Source organism: Fusarium pseudograminearum, chromosome 1, assembly GCF_000303195.2.
Source record: "Fusarium pseudograminearum CS3096 chromosome 1, whole genome shotgun sequence".
Classification (NCBI taxonomy): domain Eukaryota; kingdom Fungi; phylum Ascomycota; class Sordariomycetes; order Hypocreales; family Nectriaceae; genus Fusarium; species Fusarium pseudograminearum.
This window is the reverse complement of record NC_031951.1, coordinates 7,586,564-7,604,394: the sequence shown is the minus strand read 5'-3', so window position 1 is coordinate 7,604,394 and position 17,831 is coordinate 7,586,564. Positions and strand designations below refer to the sequence as shown.

The 17,831-nt window shown below is 50.3% G+C and overlaps 6 protein-coding genes across 6 annotated transcripts; 3 read left to right on the top strand and 3 right to left on the bottom strand.

Annotated features, from left to right (window-relative positions):
- Positions 1-188: 188 nt before the first annotated feature.
- PKS12 lies at positions 189-6,668 on the top strand (the record flags this gene model as incomplete). Its single annotated transcript, XM_009256919.1, has 6 exons — positions 189-478; positions 525-819; positions 874-1,855; positions 1,904-2,131; positions 2,197-5,204; positions 5,253-6,668. 6 exons carry the CDS (start codon positions 189-191, stop codon positions 6,666-6,668), a joined length of 6,219 nt encoding a protein of 2,072 aa, XP_009255194.1.
- Positions 6,669-6,829: 161 nt separating this feature from the next.
- On the bottom strand, positions 6,830-9,002 carry aurR2 (the record flags this gene model as incomplete). Its single annotated transcript, XM_009256920.1, has 4 exons — positions 6,830-8,101; positions 8,156-8,614; positions 8,671-8,701; positions 8,752-9,002. The coding sequence occupies 4 exons, from the start codon at positions 9,000-9,002 to the stop codon at positions 6,830-6,832; spliced, it is 2,013 nt and encodes a 670-aa protein (XP_009255195.1).
- Positions 9,003-9,608: 606 nt separating this feature from the next.
- aurT lies at positions 9,609-11,306 on the top strand (the record flags this gene model as incomplete). The annotated part of the gene is made up of 2 exons (XM_009256921.1): positions 9,609-10,237; positions 10,301-11,306. 2 exons carry the CDS (start codon positions 9,609-9,611, stop codon positions 11,304-11,306), a joined length of 1,635 nt encoding a protein of 544 aa, XP_009255196.1.
- A 644-nt stretch (positions 11,307-11,950) lies between these two features.
- aurO lies at positions 11,951-13,472 on the bottom strand (the record flags this gene model as incomplete). Its single annotated transcript, XM_009256922.1, has 2 exons — positions 11,951-12,435; positions 12,530-13,472. 2 exons carry the CDS (start codon positions 13,470-13,472, stop codon positions 11,951-11,953), a joined length of 1,428 nt encoding a protein of 475 aa, XP_009255197.1.
- Positions 13,473-14,900: 1,428 nt separating this feature from the next.
- aurR1 lies at positions 14,901-16,097 on the top strand (the record flags this gene model as incomplete). The annotated part of the gene is made up of 1 exon (XM_009256923.1): positions 14,901-16,097. One exon carries the CDS (start codon positions 14,901-14,903, stop codon positions 16,095-16,097), a length of 1,197 nt encoding a protein of 398 aa, XP_009255198.1.
- A 746-nt stretch (positions 16,098-16,843) lies between these two features.
- Positions 16,844-17,453, bottom strand: FPSE_03804 (uncharacterized protein; the record flags this gene model as incomplete). The annotated part of the gene is made up of 2 exons (XM_009256924.1): positions 16,844-16,885; positions 17,079-17,453. 2 exons carry the CDS (start codon positions 17,451-17,453, stop codon positions 16,844-16,846), a joined length of 417 nt encoding a protein of 138 aa, XP_009255199.1.
- Between the last annotated feature and the right edge of the window lie 378 nt (positions 17,454-17,831).

The following is a 17,831-nucleotide window of genomic DNA, read 5'->3' as shown; positions in this document are numbered from 1 at the left end:
ATGATGATTGTGTTGCTCAAGCAGCTAATCCCAACTCTGAATCACGTCAAGTACCATGATTATCTGCATTATCATCTGTCATCAACATACCAACTCCTATATATAGAGGATTGTGCTTCAATACCTCTCCAGTAACAGCTACTTGGAGTTCAAACCACATTTCAACTTGCTCTTTTAGCTCATTCAACATGACCCCATCAATGATGGAGGTGTTCGTTTTTGGGGACCAAAGCACACGCTTTGCCCCTCCACTGAAAGACCTACTCCTCAAAGGCAACAGTCCTTACTTGACACACTTTGTTAAACAAGTTCACGCACTTCTTAGAAAGGAGATCTCATCCTTGCCGGCAGTTCAACAGAAGCTTTTCCCAAACTTCGCCGACATTCAGGAACTCGTCTCCAAGTCAGACTGGGGCAGTGGTAACCCTGCCTTGACAAGCGCTTTAGCATGCTTCTACCATCTTTGCAGTTTCATTCAGTGAGTAACATAACCAAGTACCCGTAGATTTGCCCTAACCGTCCAGCTTCTACGATGGACAAGGACGTACCTTTCCTTCGGAGAACAGTCGCATTATTGGGCTTTGCGTTGGTTCACTCGCTGCTGCTGCTGTCAGTTGCTCCACATCACTGAGTGAACTAGTATCAGCTGGTGTAGATGCCGTTCGTGTGGCATTGCACGTCGGACTGCAGGTATGGCGAACTACCTCCCTTTTCGATGTACCAGACAGGCCCTCCGCCACTTGGTCTATAATCGTGCCCGAGGCAGTACTATCACGATCAACTGCTCAAGACCGATTAGATTCCTTTATCGTTGAAATGGTAAGCAATTATCTGTCCTTCAAGCTCTCGTAACGCATATTCACGTTTCTTTAGGGACTTGCTCGATCATCAGTTCCTTACATCAGCTCGGTCGCACACCACAACATGACCATCAGTGGTCCACCATCCGTCCTCGAAAAGTTCATTCACAGTATATCATCATCTCCGAAAGATTCTCTTCCAGTGCCGATATATGCTCCGTACCACGCCAGCCATCTTTACAGCATGGACGATGTGGACGAGGTCCTTAGTCTGGCTGCACCTACTTTTGCATCAGAGTCTATCATTCCACTCGTTTCAAGCTCCTCTGGTAACGTGGTGCAGCCACTAAACTATACAGACCTACTCCGCGGCTGTGTTACCGACATGCTCATAAACCCACTGGATCTTACCAAGGTCTCGCAAGCAGTGGCCCAGCTTCTCGAGGATAGCTCATCTACACGTGCCATACTGAAGCCCATAGCAACCAGCGTGTCAAACAGCATAGTCTCTGCTTTAGAACCGACACTAGCAGAACGATGCGTCGTGGACAACAGCATGGGCCCCAAAACCTCGACCAGCCACTCATCAACAGAACAACAAACCGAGTCATCAAGCAAGAACTCCAAAATCGCGATTGTGGCTATGTCTGGTCGCTTTCCAGACGCAGCTGACTTGGGTGAATTTTGGGATCTCCTCTATGAAGGTCGCGATGTTCATCGACAGATTCCTGAGGACCGGTTCAATGCAGAGCTCCATTACGACGCTACTGGGCGACGTAAGAACACCAGCAAGGTCATGAATGGTTGCTTCATCAAGGAGCCAGGACTTTTTGACGCTAGGTTCTTCAACATGTCTCCGAAAGAAGCTGAGCAGTCGGACCCTGGCCAGCGAATGGCCCTCGAAACAGCTTACGAAGCGCTTGAGATGGCTGGTATCGTACCAGACAGAACACCTTCGACACAGAGAGATCGTGTAGGTGTGTTCTACGGCATGACTAGCGATGACTGGAGAGAAGTCAACAGTGGGCAGAATGTCGACACTTATTTTATTCCTGGTAAGTTGTTTGCTCGCGTTTCGTGACAATGCTGATTCCGGACTACAGGTGGCAACCGAGCTTTCACTCCTGGTAGACTCAACTACTTCTTCAAGTTCAGTGGTCCTAGCGCCAGTGTCGATACAGCTTGCTCCTCCAGTCTCGCTGCCCTGCACTTGGCTTGCAATTCCCTCTGGAGAAATGATTGCGATACAGCTATCGCGGGCGGAACCAATGTCATGACCAACCCTGACAACTTTGCTGGTTTAGACCGAGGCCACTTCTTGTCACGAACCGGTAAGCCTCTCCCAGACGAACACAAGACACATCTATCGTCAATTTCTTTACTAACTTTGCTTCAGGCAACTGCAACACCTTTGATGATGGAGCAGATGGCTACTGTCGAGCCGATGGCGTCGGAACCATCATCCTCAAGCGTCTCGAGGACGCCGAAGCTGACAATGACCCTATCCTCGGTGTCATTCTTGGAGCTTACACAAACCACTCCGCCGAAGCAGTATCCATCACTCGACCACACGCCGGAGCCCAAGAGTACATCTTCTCCAAACTCCTCCGCGAATCGGGCACCGATCCCTACAACGTTAGCTACATCGAGATGCACGGCACAGGTACCCAAGCCGGCGACGCAACCGAGATGACATCCGTCCTCAAGACTTTTGCACCTACCAGCGGCGTCGGCGGTCGTTTGCCTCACCAGAATCTTCACTTAGGTTCAGTCAAGGCCAACGTCGGGCACGGTGAATCCGCATCCGGTATCATTGCTCTGATCAAGACGCTGCTTATGATGGAGAAGAACATGATCCCGCCGCATTGCGGCATCAAGACAAAGATCAATCACCATTTTCCTACGGATCTTACGCAGCGCAATGTCCATATCGCCAAGGTTCCGACATCTTGGACAAGATCTGGTCAAGCCAATCCACGTATTGCTTTCGTCAACAACTTCTCTGCCGCTGGCGGTAACTCAGCTGTCCTACTGCAAGATGCCCCTCAACAATCCGTGGCTACAGGCGTTGTAGACCCTCGCTCATTCCATGTTGTCACCATGTCTGCTAGATCAGCAGACTCCCTCAGGAAGAACCTGGCCAACCTCAAGGATCTTGTAGAAGGTCAAGGTGACCCGGAGGTCGACTTCCTCGGCAAGCTGTCCTACACAACCACCGCTAGGCGCATGCATCATCAATTCCGAGCTTCAATAACAGCACAGACTCGCGATCAGCTGCTGAAGGGCCTTGACTCTGCCATTGAACGCCAGGATGTGAAGAGGATTCCCGCTGCCACGCCTTCTGTCGGCTTTGTCTTTAGCGGCCAGGGCGCTCAATACCGTGGCATGGGCAAGGAGTACTTTACATCTTTCACTGTCTTCCGCTCTGAGATCATGTCTTACGACAGCATCGCCCAAGCCCAGGGCTTCCCTTCCGTTCTCCCACTGATCCGAGGAGAGGTGGAAGCTGACTCGTTGAGTCCTGTTGAGATCCAGCTAGGTCTGACTTGCCTACAGATGGCACTAGCCAAGCTATGGAGATCATTCGGTATTGAGCCAAGCTTTGTTCTCGGACACAGCTTGGGCCACTATGCTGCTTTGCACGTCGCTGGTGTTCTGTCCGCCAATGATACCATCTACCTCACTGGCATCAGAGCACAACTGCTCGTGGATAAGTGCCAGGCAGGAACCCACTCAATGCTAGCAGTGAGAGCATCCTTGCTCCAGATCCAACAGTTCCTGGATGCCAACATTCACGAGGTTGCATGTGTCAATGGTCCACGAGAAGTCGTCATCAGTGGACGCGTTGCCGACATTGACGAGCTGGTTGGCCTTTTGTCGGCTGACAACATCAAGGCGACCCGCGTCAAGGTGCCATTTGCCTTCCACTCAGCCCAGGTTGATCCCATCCTCTCCGACTTGGATACGGCGGCGTCGCGCGTTACCTTCCACTCCCCTCAGATTCCTGTTCTTTGTGCCCTTGACAGCTCTGTCATCAGCCCTGGAAATCATGGTGTCATTGGTCCCCTTCACTTACAGCGACATTGTCGCGAGACCGTCAACTTTGAGGGTGCTCTACATGCTGCGGAGCGCGAGAAGATCATAAACAAGGCCTCAACCCTTTGGATCGAGATCGGTCCCCATGTTGTCTGCTCTACCTTCCTCAAGTCCAGCCTTGGTCCAAGCACACAGACTATCGCTTCGCTTCGGCGAAATGACGATTGCTGGAAGGTGTTGGCTGATGGTGTGAGCAGTCTCTACAGCAGCGGATTGACGATTGACTGGAACGAGTACCATCGCGACTTCAAGGCCTCTCACCAGGTACTTCGTCTGCCTTCGTACAGCTGGGAGCATAAGAATTACTGGATACAGTACAAGTACGATTGGTCCTTGACAAAAGGCGACCCTCCAATTGCTCCCAACAGCTCGGTTGAAGCAGTCTCGGCTTTGACAACACCCTCGGTACAGAAGATTCTACAGGAGACTTCTCTTGATCAGGTGTTGACCATTGTCGCCGAGACAGACCTTGCAAGCCCTCTATTGGCAGAGGTTGCCCAAGGTCATCGGGTGAACGGTGTCAAGGTCTGCACATCTTCCGTGTACGCTGACGTTGGCTTGACGCTGGGTAAGTACATCTTGGACAACTACCGCACCGACTTGGAGGGTTATGCGGTTGATGTTCACGGTATTGAGGTCCACAAGCCACTTCTTCTCAAAGAAGACATGAACGGGACGCCCCAGGCTACACCATTCCGGATCGAATTGCGATACCCAATCCAGAGCACCACGGCGCTGATGAGCATTTCCACCACTAGTCCCAACGGTCAGCACATTAAGCATGCCAACTGTGAGCTTCGACTCGAGCATCCCTCCCAATGGGAAGCAGAGTGGGATCGCCAAGCCTACCTCATCAATCGCAGCGTCAACTACCTTCTACAGCGATCAGCACAAGGCTTGGACAGCATGTTGGCGACTGGAATGGTCTACAAGGTTTTCTCCTCCCTTGTCGACTATGCCGATGGCTACAAGGGTCTACAAGAGGTTGTCTTGCATAGCCAAGAGCTCGAGGGCACAGCGAAAGTGCGCTTCCAGACTCCTTCGGGAGGCTTCGTCTGCAATCCCATGTGGATTGACAGCTGTGGTCAGACGACCGGCTTCATGATGAACTGTCATCAAACTACGCCGAATGACTACGTCTACGTCAATCATGGCTGGAAGTCGATGAGATTGGCCAAGGCGTTCCGTGAAGATGGTACTTATCGGACTTATATCCGGATGAGACCCATCGATGGCACCAAGTTTGCTGGTGACCTTTACATTCTTGACGAGGACGACACTGTGGTTGGTGTTTATGGAGACATAACAGTGAGTAACACGAATCTCTGTCAATAACAATGCTAACGCAAAGAACAGTTCCAAGGCTTGCCGCGACGCGTCCTCAACACGGTCTTGCCCTCTGCCAACGCGGTTCCAGTTGATGCTCCTATGGGTCGACGAGACATGCCTCCATCAAGAATGGATGTGCCTCCTGTCAGAACAGGAGAAGGGCCACCTACTTCAGCACCCACTCAGCAAGCTATCGCGCTGCCGTTCGCAGCCGACACATCCATGGACTCCCGATTGAGACCCCTTCTACGCATCTTGTCAGAAGAGATTGGTCTCGGTCTTGATGTTCTTTCCGACGATGAACTCGACTTTGCGGACCACGGTGTCGACTCACTCCTCTCATTAACCATCACTGGTCGCATGCGCGAGGAACTGGGTCTCGACGTTGAATCCACAGCATTCATGAACTGTCCCACTTTGGGCAGCTTCAAATTGTTCCTTGGACTTTCCGATCAGGACAACAAGAGCAGCAGCGGCAGTGATGGCAGTGGTAGGAGCAGTCCAACACCTGGTATCGAGTCTGGCGCTACTACACCACCGATGAGCGACGAGGACCAGGACAAAATAGTCAGCAGTCACTCGCTTCATCAGTTCCAAGCCAGCTCGACGCTTCTACAGGGCAGTCCCAGTAAAGCTCGCTCGACTTTGTTCTTGCTACCAGATGGTTCGGGTTCGGCTACGTCCTATGCCTCCCTTCCTCCGATCTCTCCAGATGGAGATGTTGCTGTCTACGGTTTGAATTGTCCATGGTTGAAGGACGCTGGGTATCTCGTCGAGTTTGGACTCAAGGGCTTGACAGAGCTCTATGTCAACGAGATACTCCGTCGCAAGCCCCAGGGCCCTTACAACTTGGGAGGATGGTCAGCGGGTGGCATTTGCGCTTATGAAGCTGCCCTGATCCTCACCAGAGCAGGACACCAAGTCGATCGCCTTATCTTGATTGACTCTCCCAACCCCGTTGGTCTTGAGAAACTACCTCCTCGGTTGTACGATTTTCTCAATTCACAGAATGTCTTTGGATCAGACAACCCGCACAGCACTGCAGGAACAAGCGTCAAAGCTCCAGAATGGCTTCTCGCACATTTCCTAGCCTTCATTGATGCACTGGATGCTTATGTCGCAGTGCCTTGGGACTCTGGTCTCGTCGGTCTAGCATCACCGCTCCCTGCACCACCGCAGACCTACATGCTGTGGGCGGAAGACGGAGTTTGTAAAGACTCTGATAGTGCTCGTCCCGAGTACCGTGACGATGACCCACGCGAGATGCGATGGCTGTTGGAGAACAGAACAAACTTTGGTCCGAATGGGTGGGAGGCGCTACTTGGTGGTAAAGAGGGGTTGTTCATGGACAGGATTGCGGAAGCGAACCATTTTAGTATGTTGAAGAAAGGACGGAATGCGGAATATGTCTCTGCATTCCTGGCTCGGGCCTTGGACAATTAGACATGGAGAGGCTTGTTTGTGTATTTATGTTTATTCTTCTTTGATGTTTGTATTTCCTTGTTTTTCTCGACTTCTAGATAGAAGCAGCAGATTGCCTTCATTCTTTATAAATCACTACAGAAATAAGCTCGAACAAAAATACTTTGTATTGTGTTTCCTGTTTAGGCTTTGTTTATGAACGACGAAAAGTAAAACGTTTCCTGATCATCTCTTGCCCGTGCATCATGTCCATTCCCATCCAGCAATTGCTGCCAAAAGTCCCAGTCTACATCAACGCCCTTCATCATACCCAGAAGTTCCTCCCCAGTTGCCATACCCAAGTCCGTCTGTGAGACAAGCTCATTTGTCGTTCCTGGACCACCAAGATAGTCAATTGGCGCTTCCTGTGCAAGGAGTAAACTTTGAGGTGTGGCTGGTCCAGAGACGTCCGTGGTCGAAGGCTGTTGTGATGATGCCCTGGCCATTGTAGCTCGTGCATGGACAAGGTTGGCTATGCAAGGTAGCTCGCGAGGAACAGGAATTCCTCGCGTCCTGGCACTTGTGACCCTCTGATCCCAGGCTTTAAGGGTGATATTTCCCAGAGCCCAGTATAGAGGGTCACCTGTATCTGAGACGAAAGATGGGTGGTGCTCGTACACTTGGTCGATCACTTCCCATGCCGTGTCAACAACCTGACCTGCCGGTCGACCAGACAAAGTGCTAATCAGAAGAACAAATGTCTCAAATGGGAAGAAATTGGCAATGTGCCACAAGTAGCATTGCAGAGCAGGAGTCGAATGCGATAGAATGTCATAACGTATCACTTCCAGACTGTTTTCAAGCAGCATATCGATTTGTTCAGCACTCAAATCCGAGGCCCTCTCTGGACGATGAATGGGATGGTAAACCGAGAGTCGTAGCTGGCAAACAGCAGATCTAGCTAGATATGCCGTCAAAAGGTTGAGTGGAAGTTCCTTGTCCATATTGGCAAGATATTTTTCCTCAATATGACGCTCAAGCTCATCAATAGCTTTGAAAAACTTTGCTTTGCCCGCAGCCGACGATTCAGATTCAGAACCGAGTAGGCACTTTTGCTGAATCATCCACACACCAATTTCAATGCGGACTTTGCAAAATAGCATATCTGTAGTGATGGGTGACGGCTGCGGTATTGTGCTTGCTGATGGCACAAGGTCAGCGTCACTGAGATTGATTGGTTGTCGGGTATCTCCATAGAGTTGCATGTTTGGGTTCATGGATGCACCGGTCAGTTGCGAAGCCCTGCCATCAAGGATCACGATCTGCCACCAGACTCGACGTCGTAGTTCAGCTTCAAATGGGGGTAGATCTTTGAGTGAGCTTTCGCGATGGAGGCCCATTCTTTGGCCCATGCGTGTCGCGAGACCTGTTAGGAGCCATAGAATGTCATGGTCACAGATGTGACGGAGTGAAAGCTGATAAATATTAGTATGCCTTTAAATAATATTACGGCTAAGTTTGGTACTTACCAGATGGAGAGTAAAGGCCTGAAGCACCCTCAGATCTGTAGACCTCAGGAAATCGGCTTTGCTCAAAGCTACTTCGGTTGCGTGGCAGTATCGAGCCAGCAGGTCCTTTCTAGGCTCGCCAAACCTGCTACGACACTCGGTGTCTGTCAAAGAGACGACAGCAACGAGGTAAATGGCAAATATGAGGGCCTCTGTAGGGCCGGGGGTTAATGTCGGCTCAGAAAAGGTCTCCAGGATGTCTTTCTGAACAGTCGGACCATGCAGAATCTTGGTCAGAGGATGGACGTTGCTGATAAAGACTTGCCATAGCTGAAATGAATGCACAGCTGACGGGTATTCTACCGAAGTAGATGTTGGCCTTTGATGGCTGAATATGAGGTTTACTTCGGTTGATGGCGTGTCGGTCCTTGTTCGCAGAGGTGGACGCTCTGGATCTGGGCTGACATCTTTGCCTTGCATCTGCCATAACAAAATAAGCCACATTTTCCGGATGGAATTAATTAATTGATATTTACCTCATCGCCCAGTGACTTCCATAATTTATTGCTATAGAATTGTTATGAATATTCGCAAAGAAACTAACGGTTGGGACATACTCTTCGACATAACGACGCTGATCTCCACTGACGATGACCTGTCCATCACCACTGGGACTCTCCGCCTGGGCAGCTGTAAGGCGGCGGTGATTTAAGCGAGCATTGCGTGAGTGCGAAGGCGATACACGCATACGCACGCATTCTTTGCCCGTTCTGATACAATATGCACATGGAGTCTGGCCATTGCATCTAATCTTTCGATGCTGGCACGGAACGCACGAGTGTCCCCTGGTGATCTTTGCCTCTGTCATTGTTGTTGATTATTGTTGGGATAAATAATTGTTAGTGGGAGAAGAATTCAAGGGTTGGCATTGACGAGAGTAGGTACGCGCATAAGCCACAAATCAGTAAGCGGGCTGGTTCTTTTGTTTGTGTACCTCGGATAAGATAGCAGCTTGAGACAAATAACAATTGACTCAGATCATGAGAGGAAATCAGGGGTGGACGCCACCAACAGTTACTGTCCATGCCCAAGCCTGTTTGTCTATGCCCGAGCCTGTAGTGAGAGACCCGCGCGGGACCGCTCTCAGGGAGTCTCAGGGCTGATGGACGCCTTCGGTCCCGAAGCTCAGTTTTAGCGTCTTTATACCCGACCCGACACGGACAACGACACAGCGGGACCGCTCTCAAGATGCCATCAACAATTAATCCTCCTCCGTCACCGAGATCAAGTCTCCCGCTCCGCTGTTAATTTCTTTCCCCCGTCCGGACGCTATCATGTCCCGGATTCACTCTTCAAAATGTTTGTATTTTAAGGCTTATCTTCGACTGCCATTTCCTCAATCTTGTCATCCATCTGCATCACCATTCAATCCTTATCCATCATCACCTAATACCCTCTCTTTCGCAGCAACACCATGACAGACACCACAGACATGGAGAAGCTCGACAGAGCAACCACTCCAACTCCCACACCTAATGAAGCCCCCCCAACATCAGAACCCTCTGAATCCAAGCCTGAGGCAGCTGAGGATGAGTCCAAGTACCCCCACGGCCTCAAGCTGGCTGCCATCATCCTTTCCAACATGGTAGCCATGTTCCTCGTCGCCTTGGACCGCACAATCATCGCCACTGCTATCCCTCGCATCACCGATGACTTCAACGCCCTCGGTGATATCAGCTGGTACGCGAGCGCTTATCTCATCACCAGCTCTGCTACTCAGCTTCTTTGGGGGCGCATTTTTACTTTCTACCCAACCAAGACCGTCTACCTCGTTGCCATTTTCTTCTTTGAACTTGGTTCCCTCCTCTGTGGCGTGGCACCCAACTCGGTCGCCTTCATCATCGGACGTGCCATTGCTGGCGCAGGTTCTGCGGGCATCTACTCTGGCTCTACCATCCTCATCACCACCGTCACGCCTCTGTCCAAACGTGCTGGATATGTGGGCATGATGGGGGCCGTCTTCGGCATTGCTTCGGTCATCGCGCCCTTGATCGGAGGAGCTTTCACTGATCACGTCACTTGGCGATGGTGCTTTTACATCAAGTAAGTATCGATCCACCTCCACCTTTAGGCTAATTTGAACAATGCTAACTATCTCGTGTCCAGTCTTCCTGTCGGAGGAGCAGCTGTCGCTTGCCTTATTCTTCTCTTCCCGCAGTTTCCCGTCAATGAACCTGTCTCCATCAAGCAACAGATCAAGCAGCTCGATCCATGGGGAAACCTCGTCTTCCTCCCTGGAGTCATTTGTCTCATCCTTGCTCTTCAATGGGGTGGTGAGAAATACGCCTGGGACAGCGGCCGCATCGTCGCGCTTCTTGTACTGGCCTGCGTGCTTCTCCTTGTCTTTATTGGCATCCAGATCTGGCAACAAGAGAACGCCACTGTCCCACCTCGTCTGTTCAAGATCCGAAATGTCTGGCTCGGCACAATCTTTGCTTTCTGCCTTGGATCTGTTCTCATTGTTTTCTTGATCGCATTGCCCATCTGGTTCCAAGGTATTCGAGGAACAGATGCCATCACCTCTGGTATCGACACACTCCCTCTTGTCCTGTCGCTTGTCTTTGGTGCCATCGTCTCTGGTGGTGTCATCAACGGCGTCGGCTGGTTCAACCCCGTCTTTTTCTCTTCTGTAATTTTCATGTCAGTCGGTGGCGGTCTTATCACCACTTTTGTTGTCGACACACCAACCCGCACTTGGATCGGATATCAGATCATCCTCGGTCTCGGTATCGGTCAGGGCATGCAGCTTGCCAGCTTGGGAACCCAAGTTGCCGTCAAGCAAAGTGATGTGCCTACGGGTGTGTCACTCATGTTCTTTGCCCAGTCCCTCGGCGGTTCAGTTCTCGTCTGTGTTGCCCAAGCCGTCTTCAACAATGAGCTGAGATCTCGTCTCACATCATTTGATGGGATTGATGTTGCGAGAATCATTGGCACCGGTGCTACCCAATTACGCCACGTTATTCCAGCTGATCGTCTTGCTGAGGTGCTTGTTGAGTACAACGCAGCGCTTCGCAGTTATTTCTACGTCGGTCTTGCGGCTGCTTGTTTTGCCGTTCTACCTTCATTAGGCATCGAGTGGAAGAATGTCAAGGGTCAGGAATTTGTACATTAATTTTTTAGACAAGCATTATTCATTTCTGGGGTGGCATGGTGTAATGCAATAAAAAGGTAGGTTTGGAAGTAATGGAGAGATACGAAGACAGATAATTGAGGCTACTTAGAGTGCCCGCACTATTATAGTACAAACTCAGAACATTGAATAGCTTGGTGGACCCTTAATTAATCCATCTGTCACAGAAGGCACTAATTTAGTCCCACTAAGCTACTGAATCTACTGAACCAGTTTCGTGTGTTTGTTCGGTAAACGGGCGCCCTAACAAAAGTTCCAATATATATTAAACTCAATTTTACTTTATTTTCAATTCCCTATTGTGTAACTGAATAATGTGTTGTGTACCATGTCTTATTATTAGGTTTTCTGCAGGGTCAATAGAGCTAATAGATAGGTGTCACTAATATACCGCAGCTTGTCAGATGATGAATGTGGTACATGGACCAAGAGCGGGCCTCACCTCACAACTGGACTAAACACCAAGGTTACTAAGATCGCGACTAAATCAAAGGTTGGGGCATGATAAAATGACAGGTGTGATTCAAAGTACGTAATATGTTGGCCTCAATGATGTGATGAGGCACCTCTAATCTGACAGACTATCTACTGTAGCACGGCCGATCTCATCAAGGTGCACTGACGGCTCAAGCAGCCGGGATGCGACCATGCACGAATCTAAAAACATCGTCTGGGTCAACCTCCTTCTTGACAGCCTTGAGCCGCTCCCAATTCTCCCCGTAACAACCCTTGGGGTCCTTGTCCGACTCCATGAAACTGACATATGTGGACCCAATACTATCGCCCGTCGCTTCCACACCATCAACCAAGCGGTCGGCCCATGCGATAGCGACATGTTCATGCGCCGCTTCCTCGGTGACGGCGTTGATATGAAACATGATGTGCGGCCGTCGGGTGCCGAAGGCAGATAAGGCATTTGCCTGCGCCGCCTTTCCGTGGAGGATCGTGCATGTGATGGAGCAATCAGCCTCAGCAGGCATCGACTCGCAAGCGCCGATCAGCTGCTGGAGGGTGTCGTTGGTGAACTTGGAGATACTGATATGCCGAGATGTCACGTTGACAGGGTTGCTGATAGCGCTGGAAATGCTGCCCTGAAAAGCCTCAAAGGTCGCTATAATTTCCCCGTGTCAGTAGTCTATTTCTCTGTGCCGTAGCTGGTCCTTGGGCTAGTAGGAAAGACAGGGATTAGTTAGCAGCACACTTACTCTCTCCAACCGTATCGACGATGCACGTGCCGAGACCTTTCAGCTTCTGTAGCCACTCCTCGCTCTCAGGTCCAATCGTCTCGGCTTCAGGCCAGATGTAGGTTATGGCCATCCCAAGACCCCATTCGCCCTTGGTAAACCCTGCCTGTAAACAAAGTTTGTCGGGGACCCCAGAGTCTAGAAGGGCCTGCAAACGAAGCAACACGTCGGCAGTTTCTGGCCAAGGGTACACGATAAAGCCAGCCTGGATAGTGGACATGGGATAAACCCGCACGTCAGTCTCGGCAATCACTCCGAAGTTACCACCTCCACCACGTAGCGCCCACAGCAGCTCAGAGTCCCCCTTGGCGTCGACAACATCGCCGCTAGCCGTGACGATCTTGGCCCCAACAATGTTATCTACGCCTAGACCAACATAGTCCCCCAGCGGGCCGTACCCTCCCCACGACGCCCACGACGTCCATCCAGCTTCACCCGCGAAGCCATTCGAGGTGCAAAGATTGTGCGACCCCAAGAAGCCAACGAGGTTTTTGCTCGTGATACCACCGCCGACTTTGACTGTCTTCTTATCTTGGGAGAGCTCCTGGGTGTCCAGCTCTCTCATGTCGATGGTGACAGAGTCGGCAATGCAACCGCGACCAAAAACATCATGGCCGCCTCCGCGGACTCCGAGTGGGATATCCAACCCCGAGACAGTCTTAACAATGGCCTGGACTTGAGCGACCGAAGTGGGCCGACAGATGGCAAGGGGTTGAGCCGTGATGAGCTTATTGTAGACCCCGCGAAGGGACTCGTAGTGAGGCGATGAGCGTGTGTAGACCTTGAGGTCCGGAATAGCATCCGTCAGCTTAGTAAGTGCCGAGTTGCCGTGAGCCTGGGCATCCTGGGCTGGGCTGAATGGCATCATGACGTGCCGATACGGCGCAGCAGCAAAAGAAGACATGGTTTTGCGGGATGATATGATGATGGAACAGCGGCTGTGGAGCGATGATCTGATGACTGGAGCTGGAGTGATGTGAGCAAACAGAGAGAAGCTGTTGATCATGGTTGTTAAAAGTTATACATCACTTCCTAATAAAGACAGATAAGCTGGCCCTTTTGAGTCAATTGGTCCTCAGCCGTTAAGCCCCCTTTTCCTCCCGTCCCTACTTGCATTGCATATGCCACCTTTCGGGCTAAACAATTCGGGGGCTTGCATCGGACCGAAGGAATGATACTAAGACAACTACCGTCCGGCCCGGCTACTGAGTGCCCGAGAACGGACTACGGCGGTGTTTCCCAGGCAGCTGTAGCCTGATGTTTCACTCTACCTACCTACCCTTTATTGACCTAGGTTACTTGTTATCTTTGGCCCAAAATGTCTCCATAAAGCGCCAGTTCGAGTAATCTCCTCATTCTCGGTTAGATAGCTGAGATCCTCATATGCACGTTGACTGGGACTTTTGTTTTTTCTTCTGTTTTGGTTAAGGTTAGGATTTCGATCGAATCATCTTGAGTTCTCGCTCGTCTTTTAAGTTTTGGTTCGCCTGTTTTGGGTTTTCGTTCTACTTAGCGAAAACTCAAACCCTCTGCAAGATGCCTGCTATACGCGTACCGAGTATAACAATGATACGTACAATCAGTAGCATTTTTCACGTTGTCTCATTGTTTACTTGTTCAACAGCTTTATAAAAAATGAATTCACTGTTTGTATTTTTAGATAACATCAACCATAAATTCAAACATAACTACAGGCTGCAAAGATCTCCATATGTTGACACAACAAAAACCTAACAGGCCAAACTTCAACTTGCCTGTAAGACAAAACGGGTCCGTGTTACTCCAACGGCACCAATTATCCGTCCTAGACATGCCCATGGCTGCGGGCAATCCTGCGGGAGCGGGCCATAGTCCTGAAATGACCTTCCTAAACTGCACCTATCAATGTTTGTAATCGTATCATGACAGACTTGCATGCGAGAGACCCTGGTCCTTTGAAGGAATCACTGCATGCTGTCATCTCGTACCCTGCCGACGGTTGAATTCATCCCGCAAATCAGGCGTGACACGTACTGTCCCCAACTCAAATGCAGTTCGCAGCAGCTTCTCCTCTGCTAGCTGAGTTTGGTTTTTTTCAGCTTACTGTAATTATTATATCAGATCGTCCTGGGGGTCGCATCCCATATACTCGATCCAGATCTGTGGCTGAACAGGGCCTTTTGTGTATAAAAATGGTCTAGGTCCGTCTGAAATAAATATCGACGATCTGCCAGGAACTGAGCAAATCCATCACTACAGCTTGCCATTGTCATAATCACCCGGATTGGCCCAAAGAGTTCATCACTCACAGTCACCCTGTCATAATCACATGCACCACTCTCTACATATCCACATGAGTTCCACAGACCCCCTCCTCCGCAGGGTAGAGAACTACCGCGAAAGTTGCGACAACTGTGCCAAGTCAAAAGTTCGCTGCGGCAAGGAACAGCCTTGGTGTCAGAGATGCGAGCGACGTGGCCAGGTCTGTAGCTACAGCCCTTCTCAGCGGTCGAGAAAGAGGACACTCGACACTGCACACCCTGAAAGCGACCAACGGAATGGCACTCCGCCATTTACTTCCATCAGCAGTGCGTCATCTGTAGCTGCAGTGAGCACTGGCTTCAGTTCAATGCTTAGCCAAGCTGACAGCTGGGGCACCTGTCCCGACCTTGTCGAGCTGTTGACCAGTGGCAGTAGCTCTGAGTCTCTCACACCAGACAATAACCATCTGGTGTGGTTGTCAGATATGGAATCAATTGCTGGTGACAGCAATATCAGCAAGAGTATGGAAAGAATGGATGCCTTCCCATATCCAAAGAGCATCGCCTCATCGGCAGCAGGGGTGGTCAATGGCAGTGGAGCTGGTGCCGACAGCACGGGACATAGATCAACATGCCCACTCCAAGACAAGCAACACTGCGAGGCTGATCTTATATCCGCACTGGCAAAACCCGACCTTCCTTCCCTGTCATGCTGGGGTAACCCCAAAGCGTCACAAAATCTCGGGACCATTCTGACAGCCAGCCGTGCAACACTCAAGTGTGTCACCACTGCCATGTCATGCACATGCACCCCGAATGACAACGTCGCATTGCTGGCCACAGCGGTGTTGTTGCGCATCTTATCCTGGTACCACATCGTGCTGAAAAACTGCAATGGTCCCAACGATGCCAGTGCGGCAACAATCGACGATCACACCAGCCCTACACCATCTAATGATGGGAAGGACACCGAGAGGTCAGTGCCACGGGACACAAATGTGCCACGAGACGGAAGTGAGCCGTCAAGTCTCATCATGCCGCCGATGACGATCGGAGCATATGAACTAGATTCTGAGAATAGAGAGCGCATGATTGGACACATCATGCTCAGCGAGCTCGGTAAGATGGGGAACTTGCTAAGTGATTTTTCAAAGAAGTTCTGTGACCCCCAGTCAACCATGCTGGGTAACGACAATAGGAGCCAGCTGTTTCTCGCTTTGGAAATGTTGATTCGGAATAAACACATGGCAACTGTCCTAGATGTACGAAAGAAACTCGAGGTCAAGTAGATAGATAATGACTATACCCTAAAGAAGTGAAATCAAACTCATAAATCAACATGGTTGCTGTTAATAATGGTTACTCTGGGAATTTAGTGATTTTCATATGTTCTCGCCGCAGCTTGTAATCATATCTTATAGACCATGTAGAAATATTCTGGGTGATGAACAGCGTTGTATCCTGAGACGAAATTGGAGTGACTTCGTATCCATGACAGGTGCCTGCTTTTACGGTCTCCGAGATCTCAGCCCCGTATCAATCAAAACTCCATTAGGTGGGTGCAGGCATCTAGATTCCACCACACAGCCCCCGAGTTCTCGCCGCCTATGGCCTTACTCCCAAGTTTCTTAAGAAGGTTGTATTACCTCGGGGTTTCAACCCCTCTAAGCATCGGGGAGTTGGTTCGGAGGCCAGGATGTTTCTCGTTGGGATCCAGGCCTTTTCGCCAATAGAAGCGTTGCGCGCAACGTGTTTCATTTCTGACCTTCTGTGGTAGTCTCATAAGTCACAGTGAGTAGAACAAGGCAGTTTTCATCAGCTGTAGAGGTCTTGAGGAGTTGTGAAACCTCAGACTCGTTCAAGGCCTACTATAATCTGCAACAATCAGTGTCATAATCACTTAGACAAACAGCTTTCAGTCAAAAAGCCTACACCTCGGAGAAAGTTTTCAACACCAGGGCCAGTATAAAAGACTCGGTTAATTTCCCATTGTTGGCGCAAGGTGGCTTCTGATGCCATCATTGGGTTATATTCTCTATTCGTTGACGTTCTGGTTGACATTCTCTTCAAGTCGTTCCTGATTCAATTACAAGTACTTGTATTGCTATGAAAACTGTGATAAATCCCGCGCTGCCATGTGCCACAGTCGAAGCATGCTGAAGATGTATGTAGTCAGTGTCGCGATAACCGCGACGGAACAAAAGCCCGCAACCTATATAAAGCATGTCAACTTGTCTCTCTTTCGTAAATGAGTGTATAGTATCACCAACCACTTGATTTCCCTTGCCAGGACTCGATAACCCTATATACGTTGTGTCTCCAACAAAGGCGATGAACCCGCCCAGCCACGTGTATATGCTAAACTCGAGCAATCCTACCGCAGTCTGCCATAGAATCACCTGATCCCAGCGTGGAATACGCTGGCCTAGGCCTATATCACGCGAGAGCATGCGCCGGCACATGGCGTTCGCCTGGGGTAAACATCCGATGCGCGTTAGAAAGACACTCTGTTGCAAGCTCAGGGCAACGGCACCAACACCCAATACCAAACTGCTGTACCAGAGGGTACGAACCATGGCATCGGCCACGGGAGAGAGCCTCTCGAGAGAAGACCACGTGAAAGCGCCAACGATGGTGGCACTCATAATGGCTCCCTTGGGCAATTATGTCAGATGGCTCGTTCGTCGGCTTTTAGGTTCCTTACAATGATCTCGACGTTGGAGAGTTGGGATAGCATGGCTGTACGCCATTGCTGAATCATGCGATCGCTTTTATATTCGTTTGGCTCATTGACGGCTGCGTCGATGGTGGTTGTCGCAACTTGCCATGCGGCCAAGTGAAATGGGAAGACCTTTTTCACAGCATCCATCATGCGTCGATTGTTACCATATCACGGGGCTGCAAGTTAGCTGCTTGGATCAATAGCCAAAGGCGAGTCTTTCTGGGGCTGTCTTAGCATATGTACCTTATTCCCCATCCCTCGTCGCCTGCCTGTGCGAACGGCTTCGATAGCCTGGTCGATG